The sequence below is a fragment of the Nothobranchius furzeri genome, chromosome 10, assembly GCF_043380555.1.
Source record: "Nothobranchius furzeri strain GRZ-AD chromosome 10, NfurGRZ-RIMD1, whole genome shotgun sequence".
Taxonomy (NCBI): Eukaryota; Metazoa; Chordata; class Actinopteri; order Cyprinodontiformes; family Nothobranchiidae; genus Nothobranchius; species Nothobranchius furzeri.
The window spans coordinates 61,218,875-61,244,990 of record NC_091750.1 but is presented as its reverse complement, the minus strand read 5'-3'; the positions used below and the strand labels follow the sequence as shown (position 1 = coordinate 61,244,990).

The window sequence follows — 26,116 nt, the reverse complement described above, 5'->3', positions numbered from 1 at the left end:
AAAGGTCTCCACATTTTGTACACAAACATGCATATTTTCCATGTGTAATCTAGCACATGCCTGTGTAATTTTGAGCAGCCTTTCTGTGACAAAGACCCGAAAAGCAGGATGAGCTCTAGACCTGGTGCACAGAAAAACAATGAAATCTGCCAAAAGTCACATGTAAGCGCGTTTCAATGCACACTATCGCCTTCACTTCAGGTTGGAAACGTGAAACAAACTGATTCAGGTAAATTACGAAGCCAAAAAGAGATATGAATGATGTAAATTAGTAGTATTGAAGTAAGATTAGTGATAAAAACAAACACATCATACTGGTGCATTTAGGTAAGCATTCAGATAATGCCCAACAGGAATCATCCTTTTAAAAAACATAATCACTTTTAGTTTATCCCTTATCTGGACAAGTATTTATGTTTATGTTTATTTATTTGGCAGACGCTTTTATCTAAAGCGACTTACAATTCATAACCTATAGGGCGTGTTGTGATCAAGTATTTGTATGCAAGTATTTGAAAGCATCAGGGATAAAAATGAATGTATGAGCATCAGGGTTTTAGGGACGTGATGATAATACAAAAAAACAGCAAATGAAATGTGATGTTTTTGTAGGTTTCTGAATGGTCAAGGTTGTGAGAGGAGGGATGGAAGAGGGTTGAGAATAAGAAGCAGAGGAATATATAAAAATGAAACTCATTATGGGCTTAATGCAAAAATGTGGAGTTTTGCCCTTTACAATTGCTTTTTTGTATGTAATACGTCAATTATTTTCTTTTTAAAACAAAAGCCTGTCCAATAGAGCCCCATACAATTTGATTAGCCAATAGAGTTAGACATCTGCTTGCGTACAGATGTAATTTTTGGAAGTACCTAGACTGTGCCGTGCTTTCAAAGCTATTTACAAAGCTGTGAAGACACAGCAAACTGTGGAACAGTTACAGCTGCCTTCACAGCTGCCTGTAACTTCCTGCTTCTACTCAAAGACTAACCAAAAGAAAAGCCCACAGACTGAACTTACCAATAAGCACCCAAACGTCCTCCAAAGATTTTATTTTTGAACCACCATTTTTCGCATTGTAATTATTCAAGTCAATCTGCGCCCAAGCTATTATTTTTTATCAAAAATAATGTTAGTGAGGCGCAGGTGACATTAATGAGTATATTTCTGTAACCACAAGGTCTATCTGATCACTTTAGTTTCATTATGAAGGTAACCACTGTTGGATGTGTTGGGATGTGTAAATAGTAGTTTGTGTTATTGGTGAAGGGTAAATAAACATGAAACATTGTAAATGTTGTGTACTGAACTGAACACTAGGTGGCAGCACTGCTAATATAAATAGAGGTGTAGTGTAGAGTTCTGGGGAAGTTCTGCTAAGGGTTACAAGAGGAATGTTGCGTGTACGCTTGTTCCTCCTGCTGTATATACATTATAATATTGACAAAATTGCCGCTTGTGGCTTTCTGCCAATTAGGGAACATAACTTTAAAAAAGCAGATTTTTTTTCTTCCGTTGTTTTCATCATTAAGAGCAACTTCACATGATTAATTTAATTGTATGTTTAGCTGTGTTTGGAGTCCAGGCTCTGTAGTTTTATTAGAAGTGTAGCTTGGTGATTGTCACGCTCCTCACCTTTGCTCAACATAGTGAGCAGTGAGGAAGAGTGTAGCGTGTAACAAGACCCAAAACGCAGAGAACCCAGCGATGGGTGACATCTAACACGCAGTTAATCTTGGAACACCGGAACAAGAAAGTTAAAGGAGCGGGCATAATGTTTGGATGTTGCAGATGGGTAGAGCAGCATGGGAGCTCTGGAATTGCCCGGTGTCGATACCAGATCGGCTCGGGGTCCTGCGTCTGCTAAATACGTCACAGTAGATGATTGGCTGAACGTAAGACTTACAGAAGTTACGATACCACCTTCGTATAAGTAACTTTGGCACGTTGACAATGAAATTTTTGGTTGGTCTGAACAAATTTACGGTTGAGTCCTGTAGTCCAAAAATCAACACTTTTCGGGGGAAAATATATTTGAATTTCCAAAGGAAATGTTAGATAAATGCAAAGATATCAACTGATAAATGGTAACCCTCAAAAACTCTTGATTTTGATGAAATGGGGCAAAATAAAAACTAAGTACTTTATTAAAAAGACAGCAAGAAACATTTTGAATGAATGAATGGATATACATAACATCTAAGGAAATATACAGACGAATAGGGCTGCAGCTATCGAATATTTTTGTAATCGAGTACTCTATCGAATATTTTTTTCGATTAATCGAGTACTCTAATAAATTACCCTTTTGTATTTGTAAACCATTATATCAAATAGCATGTTATAATTATGAAAGACCTGTTAAAATGAGCAAGCAATTGCCAGTTACTCTTCAAGTTTTATTCAAAATTAGTTTGCAAAACTTCAGCACTTCAACTTTACTTCACAGTAAACAAATGGCTGTGCAAAAAATAAGTACACAACCTGAGCCGATTTTCCCCTCGTGCGAGAATCTGCTAGCCTGCAAGCCAGACAAAAACTAGGAGGATAACTGTTGAAGTAGCGCTGCGAGCGGCTGCGGCCCAAACAGAACTAGAACCGCTCACGGTGCATGCGCAAACAGCTCGCCGGCTGTTCCCTATTAACACACGTCCGTTTTAATTTCAACACTTTTTTTCTCACACAATAACAAGGATTGTCGAGAAAGCATGTTTGCCGTGGTTTTGTCAAATTATACTGATCACAAAACATTTATTTACTTTCTTTCGTTTTCCTCTCATAAATACCCATGTCCTCCTGCAGCAATCCTGAGGGACAACAAATATCAATAACAACACAATAAAAACTCCGACGTGTTGTGTAAAAACTGCTATTTTTAAGCACATTTTAAGTCCGACGTGTTGCTACCAGACGTACGGTGTGAGCTGAAACTGAGTGCTACAAACGAAAAAGTCGCACAGTGTCCGCAGAATATATAGAAAAACAGGCTAAAAAGCATTATCTTGTAGAGGCTCCGAGTCCGCATGCAGAAGTGACATTTACAGGTGCTGCAGCACGGAGGATGTGGTGTTGTGGTAGGCTAAATCCATTTTACAGTATTTTCACTGGACTACGTTTTCCACCTAACGACGTGAAAAATGGTCCCACATCTTGACATTTTCTGTCTTTTTCGCACTCCACCGGGGTCCACGTTGTCCGCCATGGCTTAAGAGAAAGTTAAGTTACATTCGCTACTCTCGTGTGCAGTCCAGTGGGCATGTGCGTCACTTATTTCAGTCCGGGTGAAACATGACCACGGGCGACTGCAAAGCCACGAATTAATTAAATATGAATTAAACGAATCCTCGAGGCAGAGAATTTGACTCGAGGATTTTTTGTACTCGAATTATTCGAGGTACTCGAGGAATCGTTTCAGCCCTACAGACGAATTCCAAATTTATAGAAACATTTAAGAACTGTTGTCTTTTTTGGGCATTCTGATGTTGGTTTTATGTAGTTTCACATTCTTTACAAAACAAAGATAAAATGGTGTTTTATTAACAAATTACAATTATAAAGAAAATGTTTAGGTGGTAACAAACAAGAATTTATTAACATAACTGCTGATGTCTTTCCAAAACTTATGTGTGAAAGCCAGGTGGATTGGTCAAAATGTGACGTCAGCAGGCGCAGGACCCCGAGCCGATCTGGCAGCCCAAGCAGATTTAGTAACGACACCGGCGTGAGTGACGAGCCGTGGCGACAAAACGGGTTGAGCTGTAGTCGTCCGAACTTAACTGGATAGGCGGTAACGACCAGGGAGCCACTAGACGGGGTGAGCATGAACGCTCTGGGCGCAACAGCGTGAAGAATTGAGCCGCTGAAACGTAAAAATAAGGTTAAAGTAAAAATGCTACCGAGCGAGGCGCAGTAGGATCCGATACAAGTGGAAAACGCCTAGACCACGGACAGAGCTTAGAAGCTACGATGACTGAGCATGGACTGTTGTGAAGGACTTCCTGAAATAGGAAGCTGGATTGGGGAATGCTGGGAAGTGGAGTTCAGGTAATGTCTGGTGCAAAGTGGATGGCTGGAGGACGGTAATCGTGACAATGATACTTATTGAAATATAAGGCATAATTTGTGTTGCAAAACATTTTTGGCCTTTCACTGAAGCAAGGAGAGGGCTTAAATATGCAAAACATTTTCAACCCCTAGGTGGTCCCCTTTGAAATAAATATTCCAGATTCCTGCTTTATTAGTTAAAGATGACAGATTTAAAACCTTAGATCTCTGTTACATCATGGTGGAAATGCAAAGTCATGGAATTACCTCCTTCTGATCAGATTTCTGGTATTCAGACAAATCAAAGGGTTAGGGTTAACTAAAACAGTTCAGTCAGAGTTTAGTGTCTGAATTCACTCGACCTCCAGCTTCCCTTTTGGCTCTAGAAATCCCAGAAATATAATTATTGTCTACAAGTGACACAAGTTTCTGTGCAAAGAGATACCAGCATAAAGCTGCAATAAAACTTCTACCCTAAGCATGTTAAATATGTAAATATATGCACAGTATTGCATAGTGAACATTATATCAAGCGGTCAACTATATGGCGTCAAATCCAGTTAGTAGAGGCCACATAACCACATATCTTTAATAAGATGTTTTCATTAATTTCTGCTTTGTTTGTGGTATATCGCCCTGAGAAAAGATGCCACAACAAGCACTTGAGTCATTAATGTTGATGTGATGCACTGGGCTGTAAAGTACTCATACAGAACCAGCATAATCCCAAGTTTCAGTCTTCATCCAGTGACACAGAAGGAGATTATGATAATTATGCTTCACTGTGAGCATTTCAGAAACGTCTTTTTGAAATGGTGTTAAACACCTCCACAACATCGACCCACATGCTCGGGTCATACTTGGTGAACTGCGTCTGTGTGCATCCAGAACTAATGCAAACGGGGAGTTAACATTAGCAGAGTTTAAACGTCTGCTTTAGCGTCAGCAGGTCAGCAAAGCTTTCAGGTTGGACGTTCTCGTGTGCTTCAGTGGACAGAAGCTAATAATTTCTTCTAAGGGTTTTTACTGCAGGAAATATGTAGGCGGCCGAGAACAGCTGGTAAGACATAAATACACAACCTAACAGCATGAATAACAAAGAAAGCAGGACCGTAAAGCAAGTTTGACTCGAAAACTTTCGTCTGAACTACCAAGTCTTAGACTGTTTCCAACAGGGATTTCCATTGCCCATAATGTTTATTCAACTCCAAAGCCATCGGTTTTAATTTCAGGATAACAACAAAGCAATTGGCAAGCACAAAAAATCTGGATTTTGTATTTCTGAGGTTCAGTGAACGCAGCGGTTTGAGAAGCATTTTTAGAGTTTTCAAACTCTAAAAAGGGGCTGGGTTGTGTTTGAATAAAAAATTGAACTGATTTCTGACACACAAAATCATGCTCTTAAGAACAAAAAAAATCTTACAATGTCTCAATTCTGATGCAAATGGTATTCAAATGACCTGAATAATCTTACAAAAGGGAATAACAAAGGAGATGGCGGTGGATCGGCGAAGACACCAGCCTGCTGTTCCTTCACCCTAACAAGCTGGACAGGGTGATCAAGAAGTCCAGGGCTGTCCTGGGCTGTCCTCTGGACTCTGTATGGAAAGTGGGGGACAAGGGGGTCCTGGCAAAACACAGATCCATGCTGCACCATGAGTCACACCCCCTGCAGGACTTCCTGTCTGATCTGGAGAACAGCTTCAGAGACTGATCCACTCTAGCTGTGTGAAGGAAAGATACCGCAGATCTTTCCTTCCTGCTGCTGTTAGACTCTATAATGGACACTGCTAATATGAAATCCATACATCTGTAAATACCACTTCAAATGTCATTACCGTTCAATACATCCAATATTTACTTCTACTCTCGTTACTATGTGCAATAATCATCCTAACTTCCAATTCTACTCGTGTGTGATATCTTTTGTGTGCTCCTGCTGCTATTCTTCTGTACTAAGCTGTTGCAATAATGCAATTTCCCCATTGAGGGACAAATAAAGGTATTCGTAATAATTGACAATTTCTCGGAAATCCTTTTGTCAGGATGTTGAAATCTGAACAGCGATAGCTCCTGGCTCTGCTCCCCTTACCCTTCTTGAAGGAGCTGAAAGTCAAGTCCCATCGCCTCGTAGCACTAACAGATAGGAATGTTTTCAATAGGTTCCTGCTCTGACACACCTGATTCTAAAAGCTAAATTATCTCCTCAGCCATCATCGGGTTCTGCAGGAGCTGCTAATCACCAATTGCAATCAAATCTGCAGAGTTGAAGCAGAGAAACATCTAAAACTGGCAGGAATCCAGGCACACGCTAATGCTACAACAGGCTAAAACAATAGTAAGGTTGACTGCTATGCTAATAACTTAGCTCCAACACACAACAGATAAATCCCCTCTCATTTCCCTCCCTCCTCTTCCACAGTTAGCTTGACATTTACAGACTCGCAACAATTCAACGCAGGTCAAGTTAGCATTCAAGCTAGGTTGGTGTGCTAAGCGGACTGTTTGTCATAGGGAACCTAATAGCCTAGTGAACTAGACCAAATTCTTGCTTTGCAAAGTTTGGTCTAGGCATGCTCCATTGGAACCTCCGCAGTTCCTACCAGGACTCTGGCTAGCCAATCACAGCTCTCTAGAGGGGTTTCAAACACATAAAGAGCTGTGATTGGTCCATGATGGTGGGCCAATCATAGTGCTCTATCTGCTTAGTGAACAAATCACAGAGCTTTATCCGCTTTGTGGGCCAATCAGGGCACTCTATATGCCTGGTGGGTGGGATGATGCAACAGAGTGAAACAAGAGTATGTCACATTCTTTGTCCAGTGGAATGCGGAGATCATTTGAAAGACAACGGTAGAACCCGCCCCACAACCGAGAGCCGTTAATGGAGCATGGCCAGACTAAATAATACATTTATTTAGTCTGGCTTGCCAGGCTAGGAACCTAAGTCATGCCCATCTACTTCCGGCTCATGGGTCCCCGAAAGAACATAAAATGAATGCAAGTCAATGGAGCTAAAAGAGCAATTTTCTAATTCTGCTTGTTATGTGCCACGGATATCACATGAGATTTCTGTGAATTTTAAAGACACATTTTGATACCAAGAACATGGTTACAGTATTTTTGAACGGGGGGAAACACTATTTTAGGTTTTGTGTGAAAATATGTCCAGGACTACAAATGTGCTTCACGAAAGTGACATCATTAAACCAGACACAGAGGGTGTTTCTCAATGCCAAGGAACCTTGCCTTGATGTCTTGGCCCCACCCCAGTTGCCTAGGAGATACGTCATCAGGAGCCGCCAAGGCAGGTTCCAATGTTTATGTTCTACCAAGGCATGTGTTCGCCGTTTTTTAGCCGTTTAGCTAGCTGAGCAAGGATACACGGGAGGTGTCTTGTAGCCTTGCCTTGGTCAAAAATTACTCACAATATACCGCGGTATTTTCTAAAAGACGGCGGATCAGAAGCCGGCAGCTACTTCGGGGACAATTTTCAAGTTTAAAAGTAAGTCAGCTAATTTAAAATGTTTTTTTTTAGATCCAAAGAAGTTATCTATGTTAGTTGCTTAGTAGTTGCAGCTTCGGTGGCTAGCGGGTAGTAACTTGCTTATATTTTTAATTTAATAAACATATACACAATTTCAAAAGTAAAAGGCTCTTTATATATTTATATTGAAACTAATGCATATAAAATATAACGTTATCTCCCGTGTCTCGTGACGTTACATGACCGCCGTGGAAGCCGCAGTCACGTGATGCAAGTCTGTTCCATTTAATCGTTTTCTTTGACCAAGGAAGGACAGTGTCCTTGTAAGCAAGGCGCCTGGCCTTGCAAGACATCGCCTCGCAAGGCAAGGCACCTTGACATCGAGGAACACCCAGAGAAAGACAGAGGGAAAATGGCTGTAAGTTTATCGAAATTCAAATCCTTCCTTCAGGAGGAAAGAACCACCATAAAGCTGGCCCTGTGGTAAGTGGCAGCTACGTTAGGGGAGAGGAGATTCTGTGGTGACATCATGTATGCGACAAGCCGATGTCTGATTTTTTTGTCAAGCTGGCGTGACTGGCATGGTCGAAACACACATCATTACTCTTTATTTAAGCTGAATTACAACATGTGTGCGATCCCAGAGATTAGGCAAAGCGGATTAGAAAACAGCTCTTTAGCTCCGATGACTTACATTCATTTTGCGTTCTTCTGAGGACCCATGAGCCGACCGGAAAAGGCGAAGTCTTAGGCTACCTGTTGTGTCACCATAACCCACAAATCTAATTGTCAATGCTCTAGGCCTGTGTAAATTATTACTTCTGATGAGGAATTTAGGGGAATTATAAATTCACAAAAAAATCACAAAAAGTACATTCTGATCAAATATCTACTAACCCTAAAACATGTTCAGATAGTCACATTGAAGCATGTTTTAGTTACTTTACATTTTTAAATAGGGATGTAAGAAAATATTGATATGGAAATATATCGCGATATTTTTTCCAGCAATATTATATCGATATTCAAAAGCCGTGTATCGGAAATATCGATAGGGCAATATATCGTGATATTCTTTCCTGTGATTATTACATCGATATTCAAAAGCCATGTATCTAATTCTTGAAAGAATTTACATGCAAACATTTGTGCATTTTCTTTTCGTTTTGTGCAATTCAATCGCCACCCGCTAGTTGGCAGCAGTGTGCGACGGGTTTTGTTTCCACCATTGAAATGTAAATCCCTCCATCACGGTTCAGATACCTCATGTTAAACATGTTACGTATCAGATTTGACTGTTTATTGAACATCCTTACAATAAATTCAGTAAAAAAAATTGTTTGTAACGTCTGACTGAATGTATCGCAATATATCGTGATATATCAATTTCAAAATCATGCTGCTCACTTATAAATCCCTGAACAGTCAAGCTCCTCCATATCTGTGTCAACTCGTCCATTACTACAATCCGCCTCGTGCTCTCAGGTCTGAGGATAAGCTCCTCCTAGCTCTTCCAAACGCACGTCTGAAAAGCCGTGGAGAAAGGGCTTTCTCTGTCTGTGCTCCCAAGCCGTGGAATGCATTACCACTACTAGTGAGGCAAGCACCAACAATTAGCATTTTTAAATCTCGCATGAAAACTCACTACTTCAACCTTGCATATAATACATAATCATGGACCACTTTCGACATCTGCATTCTTTCTACAATAGAATGCACAATAATTAACATCTGTATTACTGTGGTTCTTTCATATGTTTTTATCTGTTGTTTCACATTCCTTTGCGTTTTTAGTGTTTTACGACTGTTAGTTCGAGTATTTTCTTGTTTTCATTTTTTTTTTCTTATAAACTATGCTTTAAATGTCATTCTGAACGTGTTAATTTAACTGTAATCTTTTAATGTACAGCGCCTTGTCTGGTTGTAATGCCATGTTGAATGCGCTTTATAAATAAAATGGTATGGTATGGTATGGTATATTGTATCGTCTCCCCTGTATCGTGATATGTATTGTATCGTCAGATTTTCAAAAATACACATCCCTGTTTTTAAACTACATACCCCAGCTTTAAATGCATCAAATGCACATTGCCTTTTGCACTGGGGGATGTTGAAACCATTAAGAAGAGCAGCAAAGTTATTTAAAGACAAATGCAAAGGAGAGGCAATTTCAAGCATGGATTTCATGTCTGCATGTCCCCTGATAAGCACCAGGCCTGTTCATCCAGAGCAAAATTTCACTCTCAGTTATGAACATAGGAGCTCCAGTGGTGTTTGCTGCACTTGAAGAAGTAATATTAAACAGAAACTCACAGCATTTTAAACAGATGCAGAAAAAAGTAAGTAAAAATGAGAGTGGAAGGTGGAAAAGCAGAGCAGGAAGCCAGTAGATCAAAGGCTAAAACTCTCAGCTGAAGAAAGTTACAGACAGAAACAAGGACTGATGTGACTCATTTCTACTGTACATCCAACTCCATTTGTTAAATAAGACTGTACATCAGAGAAATGGACAGAAGGAACACACAGATGTGAACATAATGTGATTCTTGTGACTAAAATGTGAAGTGAGATGTGAAGGAACAGCAGCAGTGGTAATTATAGTAAAATAATAAATATGTGCATACGGTTATGTCATCACGCCAACACAGGGTTCCACTTAGAATGCTAACAGCTCCAAAAGTACAGCAGGCAGATGGCAATGCTGAACACTGACAGGAGAAAAATGTGAAGTCAAAAATTTAGAAACAGAGAAAATACAGCTGTGTTTGGAAATATTAGAAATACGCACATTTTTGTGAGAAAATACAAGGTAGAATAGTGGCTTTTATGTTGGAGAAGGGCTTTCAGACAAATTATTAATTCATTTACGTGCAAGCTGAAGGGAGGTTTAAGCACGAATAAACATGTTTCATACAGCAAAAGCACCTAAGTCTGAGAAGATTTTTGCATTCTGATTTCAGTTAAAGGACACAACTCTGCTGCTGAAAGCTGCAGCCTGCAGGCAGCTGGAAGAAGCAGTGTTGCCTCTTGCACCATGCAACACAACAATAGAAACTCTTTATTATTCTTTTCCAAAGTATTCGTTTCTCTGTTTTCTCTTATGGAAGGCTGTTCATTTAGCAGAGTAGACACTTTTATCCAAAGTAACTTACAATTTACCCTAACAGGCCTGTTTCTGGGAGGAAACTGTAGAGAAACCCCACACATGCATGTGGAGAGCATGCAAACTCCACACAGAAGCGCTGCAGCTGGGATTCCAGTTTAAACTTTTGTTACGAGGCAACAGTACCACCACCTGTGCCACCTTTATGAGATGTTTTGATTTGATTTGGAAGTAACCTGGAATGTGACAATAAAAAGTGTTGTAGAAACTGATGTCGACTAGAGAGCAGATGAGTAATCTTCATGAATGATTAAAGCTCTTTTAACGTCTTCCTCGTCATGCAGCTTTAATGCCTCCGTAAGCTTCACGTCAGACTGTTTTCTATTTCTACAATGACTTTTCTTTTGCATACTTGAATGGACATCAATTGACCTTTATTCATGACAGGCATTTTGATCAGAAATGCATCACTGAAGGCTGCATTTCATTTAGAAGCGCAGTTTGTGAGCATAGAAAAGAACGTAGAGCTGCAGAAAAGGAATGCAGCCTTCATCACTAAATCTTTATCATTTAAATCACATAACTCCTATGAAATAAGTTCATAGAGTAAGTTATGAAGGATTATGACTTTCCCTGACAAAAAGATGATCGTCTGGATTGATGAGCTAAAGGCTAGTCACGGTACAGTCGGTTAAAAATCAAATTTCTGCTATCCTGAAGATGTTGAACACTTGTTTAATCAATATATTTGAAGAGGTCTCTAGTAGAAATGAATGCCTTGTACGTTTTACTCTGGGGGGCGGGGTACCGGTGAAACACCACAGCTGAGCTTCAGACGGCAGGTTTTGGTGTCCTATTTCCTGATATTTGGACATCTCGCCTCAGTTTGGATAACAGCAATGCAACTCTACCACTGCCATGCAACGTGGAAGTTTTATCTCCGCAAATAACACAAGCCGGAAGGAGCTTCTTTTGTGGGGTAGTGTTGCCAATGCTAACGGTTAGCTTCTGCTAGTCGAGACATCCTCTGATGATTCCTGGACGTTAAAACAACAACAGCCTTTTCCTCTTGCAAGCCAAGATTGGTAGAGACTAAGCAACAGCTTCACCTAGATCTATTCAGGCTTTTCAATTTTAGCTTTTCGTCATCTATTTACTACCAGAATCTAATGCAGCAGATAGGAGTAGGAGACTATTTTCATGTTCAGCCTGCATGAAAAACTCAGAGTGACTGATTATAATCAAGAATAATCACACAAAAAGTGTTTTTTGCAGTGTTCCGCATTTAAAACTTTACACATTTTTTACAATATGCTGTAGTAAAATGTAAGAGGTGACATCTGAAACAATATGAAATTCAGAACAAAAGCATTGAAACCAAAGTGCTACAGCTAGCTTCGGCTGCCAATAACAAAAATGTTTACTCTGCTCTTCATTACCAGCTCAGTGGTCACGTGTCCGTCCTGGGACTGGGAGATCGGGGTTTGATTCCTGATCGGGTCATACCAAAGACTTAAAAAATAGGACCCAAAGCCTCCCTGCTTGACACTCAGCATTAAGGGGGTTGGATTGGAGGTAAAAACATCCAAATTGCAAGACAGTAGACTGGCCCGCCAGTCTGAAGTTGCAAGTGGAATATTCTGGCCACAGGGGACGATAGGGCTATGTGGCCCTGTAAAGAATCATTTTAGCACACAGCTCAAGATAATTATTTATGAAAAAATTCCAGAGAACGGCTTTAAAAGAAGAAAAATCTAAACTTTGTTGTTTTTGATTTTTCTAATTGAGGTTGTTCAAGAGCTAAATAAAAAACGTGTGTACAAAACGAAAGTGAATGGAGTTCTTTGATCTTCCAAGATTTTCTTTTCCAAGGCATCTCTGATGGAGAGTCTTTTGCATGAAGCGTCGTTGTTCCCAGACTGCAGTAAGTTTTCCTCTGAGTTTGGGAGCTTTCTGGAGAAAAACATGGGGAGCTTCTAAATTTGGCATCAAATTATTCACAATGATCTTCATTAACTTTGAGAGCTTTCATATTGCCTTTTTCAAACGGGAACACTTGTTGGCAGAATCTTGAGAATTAGTCTCCCAACACGTTAAGACTCTTGTTGAAGTTCTTACCCTTTACTTCTTCTGTATTTCAAAAACCCTGTTTTCTGTTCTACTTTTGTCCTCTACCTCCCGCGTCGGCCTCACGCTCCAATTGATCCTTTTGGAAATCGTGTGGTGAGGATGAATGTGTTTCTCGCTGTGTCATGAGATGATGGTATTCTGTCAAATGAGAAGTCGTGAACAATCTTGTTTAAAATCTTGTTGCAACACTGCGCATTAGCTTCCTCTTTGATCTGCACTGTTTCTGTGTGCGGCGCCCAAGGCAGCGGAGGGCTGCCGAGCAACAGTAGATCAGGCAGACGCAGCAAAGACAAGTGATATTCCTGAATTTCTTCTGTAAGTAATCCAACCAGTGACGAAGCCAAAGTTGTTTCATATTGTCATGCAGCTTGTCCACTCCATCCCCTTCTCTTCACGTGAGCATACTGCATGTATAGGTGCTGCTGCGATGAAGCAAGTGGTGCAGATACTCTTCAGAGCTGCCAAGTTCTGGATTTGTGCCTCAATTTTTTTTTATTTTGCTGATTTTATTAAAACAGCAACAAAAATTAGGTAATTTCTATTTTCATAGTTTGCCAATTTTCATTTTATAGGCATTAATAAGCATGAGAATACTGGCTGCCCTTATAATCATAGTCCTAAATAGTGTCTACCCAGTCCTGGCTCTGGGATCCTGCTGCCCTGCATGCTTTCCAGCTCCAAAGCATTTGGTTTATTGCCTTTACCTTCTCAAGCATGTCCTCAACTTCAGCACAAGCCTGTTAATCAGCCATAAATTCAAATCACGGGTGTTGAACAAGGGAAACTTCTGAAACAGGTGTGTTCAATCCTGGTCTGCATTTTTGATGATTCTCAAACTTAAAGTTGCACATGATTACAATAACAGCTCTTGGGATAATCTTAACAGATACCTTGTGTGGTGTGTTATGAGCGCTCCAGACCTTTCAGAGGATAAATCCAGATTTTCAAACATGTTGGATTGTCTTGGTCTGACTGTTAGGGACACACAAACGTTCTGTCTGTTGAATGTGATGTGTAGTGTAGCCAATCAGAAAGCGAGGTGACGGCAGCACGCTCCCCGTCCGGGGATTATGGGGAATGCCCCTCAGTGAAAGGCATTTGTGTGTAGTGCTTAGGATTTGCTGCACACAGTAAGACCAAAACGGTTATTTGTCTCTCATGATTTGAGAATCAACTGTTTAAAACTCTTGCTGTGTGAACCGGGCTTAAAACGTGCAGTATGGCAGCCCTCAAAGACCACAAATCATTGCTGATTGCATAAAGTACAATTGCAGTGTGAATATGATCATATCAGATTTTGCTGGTTTCATTTCACCTGATGATCTGTATTATCAAGATGTGTTTTATCATTTATCTGATTAAGGGGTTTTGCAGCAGAAGAAGGGAAAAGAGTTTGATGTTTTGTGGGAAACAAACTTTATTATTATTCTGCTCATTCTGAAACAGAACCAGGCAGCCATTATTATATTATCTGGTACAATAGGTAGTGACTCACTCTGAACCTGTTACCAATGTTCAAAACTATCAATCTCACCCTAAAATCTTTTACTGAACCATGTTATACCAACTCTTGTGCAGGATGTTATTTCTAGATGGTAGTTTTAATCAGCTGTTCTTTCCTTTCCAGACTTGTTTGTTTTTCAGACTAACAATTTACACAGAGTGCTGTTCCACAGCGTTTGATAAAACCACTGGGATAAAAACAGCACTGCATATAGTTCAACCCAAACTCAGAATAATGATACCAAAACCATCAAAAAGCTCAAGAAAAAAAATTACTTTCTCTTCAGTACAGTAATAGACAGAATGAAGGTGCAGTACAATATTTTATGAAAGTTATCAAAACTAAAACTTTGTCAACCTCCGACTGATCTCTGTGAACCGTACGCCGGTGTTTCTGAAGATTTGATGCAGCGCGGAGGCTCATTAGACTCAGTCAGGTTTTATCTGACAGAGAAAAGACTTTTTAACTCAATTCCACACACTGTTGATTGTGAAACTACAATGCTGATTTTTTAATAGGAGTGTACAGATAAAATGAGTTGTTTTAATTAAGAGACTCAGAAGAGGATGTTGCTACCTCTCTACATCACCAGATGTCATTTTAGAGACATTTGCTGATGGTTTTCAGCTCCACTAGCAGAAACTTCAGTATAATTTTTGATTCCCCCTTATTTTGTTATCCATCCGTTCACGGTGTTCACTTGTAAAACATCACTGCCAAAAAATTTAAAAATAAAACATTGACAGATATCAGAAAGGTCTAAACACCTGAAACCAGGTGTGCAACCTGACCTTAGGTAAATATTAGCCTCGTATTGGCTAATAATTTAATTAAGCTTGATTTGTGCGACCACATAATGGTGCAAATATGAGTCATGGTAAATTCAGGGGATTCACAGAAACCAGCTGGGTGAGTGTGACGAAGGCTTATTATGATAAAAAGTGAGTATAAACCCATAGAGACATCTTTTGAATGATCTATAAAACCACACACACACACACACACACACACACACACACACACACACACACACACACACACACACACACACACACACACTTATCTTGTAAAGCTGTGATATTTGAAATGCTTTGCTTCAAAGGATTTTATTGTGCAAAAAATCACACTGAGATCTCGAAAGAGTCTATTGTAATTTACAATGGGTTCATTTTTAATAGAAATGATTGCTGTTAAAGCAGCAATCCTGGGGTTTCCTAAATTATGTATAATTTTTGTAGACATCTGTAAGTGATATTCTTCCTCTGTACTGTGAAATAATGTAAAAAATTACATACATGTTTTTGGGTAAGGCCATCTCCTGTCCCAGAGCCCCATGACATTTGAATTGAGCTTTGTTCAGCGTTAGCAACATACCATTAGACACGTCAGTCACTGAGTGTGTGTGCACATTTGTGGAAGTACCTAGACTTATGCAGAGTTGGGGACATTTCTTATGGACAAGTAAGCCTTCAACAGCATAAAGTGGGGATAATAACTGTGACACTGTGTGTTTTAGCGCTGGTGCTTGGCTAGCCATAATCACAGAAGTAAGGAGAGGTGTTTAAAGGTGCAACACATTTTTCTGCCTCTGAGAAAAATCTCTGGATTTCTGCATTAACGACAAAAGATTTGTGATGTCTGATATTATCAGTCTACCATTAATATCGACCAATGTTGGCATTAAAATGAAAATATCGGTATCAGGCTTTTAATTACCCAACATTTACATACCATACAGGTATAATAAATCAAACTCTTCCGCTACTTTTCCTCTTTCTAAAAATGTCAAAATATTACAAATCAGAGGAAAGGTTTTTGAGAAATTTTAATTTATTTGACACATTTTGAGAAAGAAATTTGCCCTGTGTAGTGAGGACCTGCTGTCCTCGCAGCACGTAGCTACATGTAGCTATCCAGCTAACACATGACTAAACAAAAACAAAAATCTTCACCTAAAGGTTGCTTTTCTTATCTGAAGATCTTTAGAAATGTTTGATCTCCATAACTGCAACATACAGACAAATAAAAATGGCATTACTAACTAATACACACATCTCACACTTTGGGAGGATGAGATTCAGTGCTGTTGAAGACAAAATAAATGTGGCACTTTTCCAAGTACTAACTTAAATTTAAGTCGTTTTTCTTTTTGCACTAAAAGTGTTTAACATTTAAGCATGATAGGAGAAATGTGATGTTAGTCATCTAAAATGTTTTAGTTCTTTTTTAATGAGAAGGGACACAGCATGTTTCAGTTTTAGTTTATATCTGTATCGGATATCGGTAAAAAGCCAATATCGAGCATCCCTACAAACAATCACACAACTTGACTTAAATCCAGCATGTCGTTGCTTTGTGTCTGCCGATGTCTGTTCAGTCACAAAATGTCCAATTGAAATCCCTCTGAATTACAGAACATCTGTGAGAAGTTTAATATATTATGGGTCTTAAGATGTATTTCATGTAAATGAAAACAAAAAGCAACTGTGATGATGATTTTCTCATTTCAATTTAGCCAAAATGTTTTCTAGTCATCGAGAGGAGCCATGTTGAGGTGGCTCAGGCATTTGGTCAGGATGCCTCCTGGAAGCCTCCCTGGTGAAGATTCCCGGGTACGTCCAACCGGGAGGAGACCTAAAGGGAGACCCAGGACACGTTGGAGGGACTATCGTCTCTCACCTGGCCGGGGAACGTCTTGGGATTCCCCTGAAAGAGCTGGCCTAAGTAGCTGGGGAGAGGGAAGTCTGGGCCTCTCGACTTAGGCTACTGCCCTCGCGACCTGACTCCGTATAAGTAGAAGAAAATGGATGGATGGGTTTTCTAATTTTAACACTAATTCGACTGCAATTTTGTCACCACGCTGTCTCACTTTTCTCTCACGTTCAGACCCACTAAAACCAGTTTGAGATGGGTTCCAGACACAAACTGTCCCAACAGTTTTGGCTCGGTTAGATCTTCTCTTCCTTGGTCATTAGATGTAATCTGATTGCATGCCCAAAGTGTGGCTGGGGGGCCATTTGTGGCCGTTGGAGTGAATTTGTTTGGTCCTAATAGAAATTTTATGTTTTAATTTTTACCAGTATGATACTTATTTTAAGAACAACAAGTAAAACAAATCTAAACAAAAAAAAAATACATGAACTAATTGTGTTTTTGTGGCTTGTGAAGACTTTTAACCTGACTTTGGCCATCAACGTGAAAGGTTTGGTCCTTTACAAACAAAATAAAAGCTCAAATAATGGAAAAGGAATGGTTAAATAGCACAATGCTGTATAATGAATCAAATATTAAGAACTCAATAAAAAAAGGGTTCGATTTTTATCTGTAACTGCACATTTGAAGTGAATCAGGCCATTTTATTTGCTGAAAATTGAAAACCTGTAGCTTTTATGGAGAAGCACAAAAATCATGCTATGCTAATAAAAAATACTGAACCATCTAATATCAAAGGTTCGGTTCTCTTTTGATTTTCTTTGTGGGAAACTTGTCTCTGCATGATGAAAATCAATCAAATACAACCTCCATTAATCTTACTCTCACTTGTGGAGAAAAAAGGTCTTTTAGGAGAAAGAAAAAGAAAAAAACTGTGTTTCAGTTCACTTTCTGCCTATCTGGGCTCCCAGGGGTGGTGATCAGTGGGCAGCTTGTGCTAACACACGCAGACGTGTTGACCGTGTACACCTGCAAACACACAAACACTCTGATGCACACACACACACACATACAAACACAGAGCGGGTAATCTGTCTGATTGAAAGAGCTTTCAGATGGGTAATTAAATTTCCCAATGATCCGCTGCGGTGGCTACACACAAATCTGGTTTCCAGAGGCGAGCAGACGACCGAGACCCACAGCAATAACACACGGCCACTGCCACAGACACCAGGGGGTGGGGGGTGAGGGTGGAGGTGAGGGGATTATATTTCATTTTGACAAGGACAAGATAAACACTGGAGCCTTTAACGGCCATTAGTCCAACCCTAACCTCCATCTTCACTCCTCTGCTCTCTAAATCTAAAATCAAACACACACTCACACACACACACACACACACACACACACACACACACACACACACACACACACACACACACACACACACACCAGTGGCTTCTGTCACCAGTATCACCACACTGTAAAAAAAAATCCGTTGTTTTTACAAAATAATTTTGGCAGCTGTGGTTGCCAGAAAAATTCTGTAAAAAATACTTTGAACATGTAAACAGTTTTACTGAACATACAGTAATTACAACATTGTTTACTTGTAAAATTTACATATTGTCTCATTATTTAATACACATTTTGAGTGTGATTTCATAATGGATATTTTGATAAAATAAACATTTTTTACTGTATTTTTAACAAAATATCCCTTATAAAAATCACACTCAAAATGTGTATAAATTAATGAGACTATATGTACATTTTACAAGTAAACAATGTTGTAATTACTGTACGTTCAGTAAAACTGTTTACATGTTCAAAGTGTTTTTTACAGAATTTTTCTGGCAACCACAGCTGCCAAAATTATTTTGTAAAAACAACGGAATTTTTTTTACAGGTGAATTACACAATGTTTTTCTGATGAATTAACCTGATCATGCTGTTATTTTATGCCTTTTTCCAGTTGGATTTACAATAATGTTTGTTTTGTTGTACATTAAATTAAATTCAATCTTACTGAAAAAGACCTTGCATAACAATAGACCTGTAAAAATGCCAGTGCAAAATTTTAAATACTTCCTGAAATTTTTATTTAAATTTGCTTACAATCTTTTTCTTTTTAGTAATATTTAGTTAGGCATATGTAATAATATTTCTAAACAAACTATGATAGCCAACAAACGTTCACCACCTAAACGCAACTTTAAAGAAAAATGAGGCTTTATATAGAGAATCACTAATGAAAAAAATAAAAAACGTACACTTGAACACCTTTCAAACTTTTATTTTGAGCCTAATTTAACCAACTGTAAAAATATGTGGAAAAGTTTTAAGGTCCACAATTTTCTTACAAAGGAAAAAAAATACTCTGCTGTCATGAAGAGCTTTAACACTAATAATTTCAGAATGCAACTTTCTAGAACAGTAAACATACTACCACTAAAAATCAGTATGGATTTGCTACAAAGCAAGTACAACAATGGAGAAACTGCGAACACTTGAATGCAGTGTACATTTTTATGACGTTACTTCGCAACAGTCTCATAGTTTGAAAACTTTTTTTTTCTTTTTCGACTTTTGTCCAGTTGCAGACATCACACCACTTGTGATCTGAAAGTTCTTGAATCAAGGTGATGACCTTGGGGTACACATTATTTTTCTTTTTTTTTTTTTTTTTTACAAAGGACAAAAAAAAAATACTCTGCTGTCATAAAGCAAGAGCTTTAACATACCAATAATTTCAGAATGCAACTTTCTAGAACAACAAAGGTACTAGCACAAAATCAGAATGCATTTGCTATAAAGCAAAAACAAAAATAGAGAAATGGTGAACACTTGTATGCAGTCTAAACTCTTATGTGGTTACTTCTTTACAACAGTCTCAGTCATGGTTGGAAAACTCACTGACTTTAGTCCAGTTTCAGACATCACGCCACTCATGATCTGAAAGTTCTTGAATCAAGGTGAGGACTCGGGGGTTCACATGCAGTCTGGATTTGCCGGTTTCTTCCACTTTGGTGCCCTTTTCCGGGTTGATAGAGAAGAAACACCTTAAGACAAGGAAGACAAACATAAAACTACATCAACATTTGATTCACAAAGCACTGAACTTTAGATTTAAAGACCAAGTTCACAGACAAATAGTTTTGTACCTTTCTTTGTATTATGACTGGTCACTGAGTTTAACATTAGGGCCGAACATGAAAATGGTCTACTAGTATCTCCTGCATTAGCTGTTAATGAAAAATAGACCGGGAACACTAGGATTAGAAAATTCAGACAACTGCACATCACGTTATAAAGTTAGCATTCATGGACTTGGCCATCTTGGCTCATGATGGAGAAGGCGCTCCATGGCCAGCCAAGAGACATAGCATAGGAGTTGGCAACAGGAATCGGGTGAAGAAAACAGCAGAATTTGGAGACGTACATCATAATAATTGTGCTAGCTCTGCATTGTTGGTGCTTTATCTCTACAAAGAACACAAGCCTTAAGGAGTTGTGTTGTGGAGTTGCTAATGCTAACTGTTAGCTTCTACTAGTCAAGATGTGCTCAGCTCACTTGTGGATGCTAAACCAACAACAGCCGCCCTTCTTGTGAGAAAAGAAAGGTTGAGTCCATGAATGTAAATTTTCAATGTGATGAAGATCTGACTGGCTTTTCTAATCTGAGCATTTTCCTTTGTCTATTTTCTATCAGAAGCAAAAGCACAAGATCGAGGTAGAACACTATTTTCACTTTCAGCCTGCATGAAAAACTCTGTGACCAATCATATTTCAAAACTAACCATAAAAAAATGTTTCTCCGTATACCTGCTCTTCAAACTATAAGCAAAACAAAGACATGGTGCATTCTTCTGCAATACCTTTTTTTTGTAAATCACATCTAAAAACATACCTCTGCAGAAACTCCAGTGTGCACGCTAGACCTGATGGGTAATGAATGTTCAGGCAGTAGTAGCTCCCAAACATCATGCAAAATGCAGAGATGAAGCAGGAGATGTTGTTGTGCCCAACTTCTTGATCCACACTCAACATGAACCGTTTAGCATAATAGCAGGATCGCCCTAAAGAGAAAACAAGAGAAAATTAAGACTTCTGATACAACAATAATATTTATATAAAAAAATAGAGAGAATAGTACAAAGAAAAACAATGGCATAGTAAGGTTAGACAAAATAATAATTAAAAAAAAAGAAAATATAAAGAAAATGACAGAACACAAATATCAAGTACAGAGGAAAAACATAAGAACATTGTCAAAGCACAAACAAGATATGCAAGACAGATTAAAGAAAACAAGACAAAAAAACAACCAGAAAAAAAATAACAACAAAATATTCTGAACTTACCACACACAATGACGGTAGGTGTCATGGGGACATTTTCCATCTGTACTTCTTCAGCCAGACATGTGTCCTCCACATAGAAAAACATTGCTTCTTCCTTTTCATCAAAGTAGTGAAGAAGTAGGAGCACCATCTCTTTAACATCTTCGGAAGAGCCATCCAGTTCTCCTCTTATCATCTTCAGCTTTGTTTGAGCCTGGAAAAACCGTTTGTTCTTGTTCACACAAACAGTGTTCATGTAGTTTAGCAGTCGTTTTCCCTTCAGATCCATGTTCCGCATGAATGTTTCCTTCAGTCCAAGCCCAGTTAGTCCTTTGTAGTGGACAGCCATGCCAACTTCTTCAAATAAAAGTGGCCACTCTTTCAAGATCTCTCGGATGCTTTTCCCCTGGTTAACATCTTTGCGCTGTGTGTAGAAAGTTGCCTTCATTAATTGCTTTATTTCCTCAGGATTTGCCTCCTTTTGGGGACACATTGTCTTAAGCTTTTCCTTCTTCAGCTGCTGGCTTTCAGGGGTTTCTCCAAGTGGCAGGAATTTTACATCCCAGTTGATGCATCCATAAGTGTCTTGAACAGAAGCTCGCTGTTCTGGAGTAATTTCATCAGTGTCTGAGTTTTCAGAGCAGTGCTTTCGCTTTCTTATTTTGGGAACTGCAGATCGCTTCACGTTCTCTAGTCGATATTGCAGTTGTTTGACCAGAGAATGATAGCCAGGGCCAATGACATCACCCTCGATGACGTCTTGTAGAGATTTTGGATATTTTGCCACCATCTTTTTTGCTACTTCTGTTGAACTTCTTTTACCTATGGAAGAACTTTTTTTCATCATTTCTGATACCACAATCCTGACCATCTCCCTCCTCATTTTTGGACTTGGCCGTTTTCCTCTCTCCAATGACTGCATCAGTTCCTCTGGAAACTTTCTCCATGGTATCTCAAAGGTATCCACCCAGTCGATTTCAGATGTCTGGTTGCTGTTGGAGTTTGATGACACGCTCAGTGGGGAAGAAGAATGCAGAGATGCAGGAGTTTCTGGTGAAGTACAAACTGGAGACCTGCTGCTTTCACGATCCTGGTCTTAGGAGCAAATATAAAACACAAACACATACAAGCTATCAGAACTGACTATGAATATCATGTTTGCAAGTGATTGTGTAATTTTTTTTTTGGGCAGCTAATGTTTCTAGTAAGACATTTAACTTACATCTGGATTTCCAAGCAGCAAGGGCTTTTCTGGCTTGTACTGGCCTCAACGCTGATAGCAAGTCATCCTCGGCAATAAATTGGAAGTCGTTGTAAGTTTCCACTCCAATTGACTTTAAAGTTTCTTCGAGGATTTCTTTTGAAACCTCTGCGAGGTCAGGCAATACGTCATTGATAGCACCACGTAGAAATGTTTGTTCTGCCATTTCTGGAATAAAATAGATAAGATTTTAAGAGAGACGACGATAATTGTAATTAAACATATAGTGAACTATGTACAGATCAAAAAGCCTTCCACTTAATGTCAAATATATCATATCTGTCTCACACTTTTTAGTTATGTACATCCTTAGGTTTTTATCAACCTTTTCTTTCCCTGTTTTGCTTTGCAGTGGGATTTCCATCATAGTACTCAAAGACTTTTCTATTTTGAAAACACACTGTGTTTCAGAGGAATAAATTGTTGTCCATTTACCTCATAAGATGTCAAAGGGTAAAAGTCAACCAAGTCATTTATGTTAAGACACAAAGTGCTTGGACTCTGTTTTGTTACTGAATAGAGGTGGTGTTCAGAATGATAGACACCTGTTTGTACATCCACAACAAAATATACTGCATTTTCATTTCGAATGAGGATTAAAACAAGTTGTCCAAACTCCATAGACTCATCATATTTTGATACTAGGAACTGCCCCTTTTTGTACAATGTTCCCTTATACTGGATTTCTGTGGAAACACTTGTATTGTTTTCTGAAAATCCAAGGTCTTTTACTGCCTGTTTTATTGCATCGCTGTACAGGTTGGAGTAAAAAACACAACTGTCGTTGACCTGCAGCAGCCGATTGCAGCTTCTGCCCGCTGAAATGTATGCCTGAAACATCTGATGTCTTTCTGACAGTGTTAGGCATATGTTTTTGAAGTTTTTTAAATGCCTTGCACATCTCTTAAAGTAGCCATGTTTACTCTCAAAACGCATTGTCCACAACCTAATTAAAGGGCCAAATTTCAAAATTAGTGCTGGATAGTGCCGTAAGAAATGATGTTTTGGTTTAAGAGAAGTTTCAGGGAATAAAGATTTTCGAGCTTCCAAATATTCTTGGATTATTATGTCAAGATAGGCAACTTGTGGCAGAGACATTTTTTGTGCACAAACCAAATCAACAATGTCTTTGAGTTGGAGAGTTGTCTGCCAAACATCATCTTGTGGATTTTGTATCTTGTCACCAATGATCACAGGCAAAAGTCTCAACAGGTTCCAGTTTTGAACAGCCTGACCTGAAAGCCTGTTTGCCTCAGAGTTGACTGAGCATGGCTTTGTGAGAGCATCTGATCCTTTGTACTTGAACTGTTTGATTCGCCGGTTCAACATGGAATAAGTAAACCATTTCTTTGTTTTTACAAAATATTTCAAGTACAGTGCTACATCATATGACAAGATGCCCTCAAATAAGTCATGGCCTAAGCAAGGTGGAAGGCCAGGTTCACAGACATGAAAAGACTTTAGTGAGTTAAACTCAGAGTTTACCTTGACTCCTTTGACGTCTTGATTGCTTCCAGTTTGTAGATGAAGGACAGCAGAGTTGTAAGCTTCAGGGGTGCGCTGTGGACCACAAGCATTTGGATCATTTTCAAAGTCTTTACGTGTGATTTCACAGTACCTACAAAAGTACTTAGAGGTACTAAAGTTTTCAGTAAACCCGCCGATGCTGTGTGATCCCAAATTGTCACCAGCGATACAGAAGAGTGCTCCTTTGATAGTTTCTTCACCTGCAACAATGCCGTTTTCCTCTAAATCTCTTAAATCCATGAGAAGTTCTGAAAAAATCTTAGCAGTTCCAAACTGTTTTAAATCTTTCTCTGCACACAATGAAACAAGAAACATGTGATCAGTGCTTGACCGGACATGAACAGGTAAGTTAGCCACAGATAGATAAACAGCAACAACTTTGTGTTTCTTTTTAGCTGAACCAAGAGGATTTACAATTTCGAAGGCATCTTGATACAGAATGAGTTTCAGGCACCCAGGATTTTCAGTGAAGAACTGGTTGCACTGAAAGTTTTGTCCATCACTTATGTCATAGAAAACATCAGAGTTTGTTTCACTGGACTGTTGTAACACTGAATTCTTCCATAATTCTGATTCTAAAAGTATACTTAGTGTCTGTTTAATGGGTATGTAGTAGTAAAATCTCTGAGTCATGTTTTCATCATTCCCTAAATTAATTTGTTTTGGTTCTGTGTATTTGAACACTTTTTTGAATGTATGTGCTCTTGAATATGTTGTTCTTAGTGGTCCTCGATGACAAACAGAAAAAAGATCTGAATCTTTCACGCAGTCACATACTTTAGCAATAACATAATCTGCTAGACAAATGTCATCTTTTAAAAGTGACTTCAGTTTACCCAAAGTGTAATCCATTCCCAGCTCATGTACGTTTTGCATCTCTTCAACGATGGTCTGTATTGAGGATGCTGGTAGAAGCAGCTGTCCTTGAAGTTTTAGGTAGAAATGACACAAATTTCTGAGGAAAGCCTCACTGAAATTTGGAGACAATTCATTTGTCAGTGTGCCATTTGGGCTCTCGCCTGGCCCATCTTCTTCTGCCTCACTACAAATCTGAAATGTGCTTTCCTTGTACAAAGCATCAATATTGAGCGCAGTAAAGCCTCTATGTTTACGGGACATATGAGCTGTGAATGACGATTTAACAGTAAAATGCTTTTTACAGCCTTTTACTGGGCACGCAACGGGCCGTCCCTCCATTATATGCTCCTTTAAATGAGCAACAAGTTCTTGCACGGTTTGACTTTGGCGCCCACACAACGAAATGGCGCACTTCAAGTTTTCAACAACGGCTTTAGCTGATTCAGGATGTGAAAGCACGTTGTGAACTCGGTAAAAATGAGTTTTAAATGCTGCATATGTACAAAATGTCCGTTTGCATTCAGTGCCGAGGCATTTGAATAAACAATTAGGTTCGTTTCTGTGCACTCTGCAGTGCAACACATAGCCCCTGAGTGACTGTAAAGTTTTACTGCAAAACGTGCAGACAAGCATGTTTAAACAATGCTAGAAAACTTCAAAGTGCGACAGCTCCGGTAAAGCTAAGCTAACTAGCTTTGCTGCACGATGAAACAAAAAAGAAAAAAAATCCCCTAAAAACAAACCACTGTGCTTTTTACATTTTAAGGAAATGAAAGTTAGCTTACAGACACTTGACGTTGACGTGGTCCTGTGGGTCCTCGGGAGAAAATTTTCCGGCGGAATTCAGCCAGAGTCAGAGCCGTTAATTCAAACTTCGTCCAAACGGAAGTCACGCGAGAACGAGGGCAGAACGGAGAGCTGGAAGTGAAGTGTCCTCTGCCATGAGCTACATACGTTACAAATCACTATAGCCTTGCACCTATATTGGCCACAGTGGGGGAAATTTTGAGATTGTAGCAAACAACTCAGTATAATGTTCCAGTTGAGTTGGGTGTTGTCTCCGTTTGTGACGGCATGTTGTACGGAAGGCTGATGCTGTCAAAAATGAAAAATAGAACAAAAACAAATAAATGAGAAAATACTATTGGAAATAATTAAACAATGGCATTATGTCATTGTTTAATTATATAAATAAATTTATGTCATTGA

The 26,116-nt window shown here is 39.0% G+C and overlaps 2 protein-coding genes across 2 annotated transcripts in view; both read right to left on the bottom strand.

Moving 5' to 3' along the window:
* LOC107386906 (reticulon-4 receptor-like 1) overlaps positions 1–26,116 on the bottom strand; it is a 157,116-nt gene that overhangs the window by 65,370 nt on the left and 65,630 nt on the right. The window lies entirely within an intron of this gene.
* On the bottom strand, positions 19,199–25,737 carry LOC129160084 (uncharacterized). The gene is made up of 6 exons (XM_070555852.1): positions 25,693–25,737; positions 24,008–24,082; positions 22,484–22,690; positions 21,283–22,356; positions 20,829–20,997; positions 19,199–19,980 (listed from the first exon to the last, which is right to left on the bottom strand). Exons 3-6 carry the CDS (start codon positions 22,686–22,688, stop codon positions 19,851–19,853), a joined length of 1,578 nt encoding a protein of 525 aa, XP_070411953.1. The 5' UTR covers positions 22,689–22,690; positions 24,008–24,082; positions 25,693–25,737; the 3' UTR covers positions 19,199–19,850.

Bases quoted from the DNA above. Each gene is read 5' to 3' on its own strand.
- LOC129160084 (XM_070555852.1), bottom strand. From the start codon at position 22,688: ATGGCAGAACAAACATTTCTACGTGGTGCTATCAATGACGTATTGCCT. The intron at 22,357-22,483 runs GTAAGTTAAATG...TTTGCTCCTAAG, and splicing joins TGCTGCTTGGAAATCCAGAT to ACCAGGATCGTGAAAGCAGC. The intron at 20,998-21,282 runs GTAAGTTCAGAA...TTTTCTCTTTAG, and splicing joins ACCTACCGTCATTGTGTGTG to GGCGATCCTGCTATTATGCT.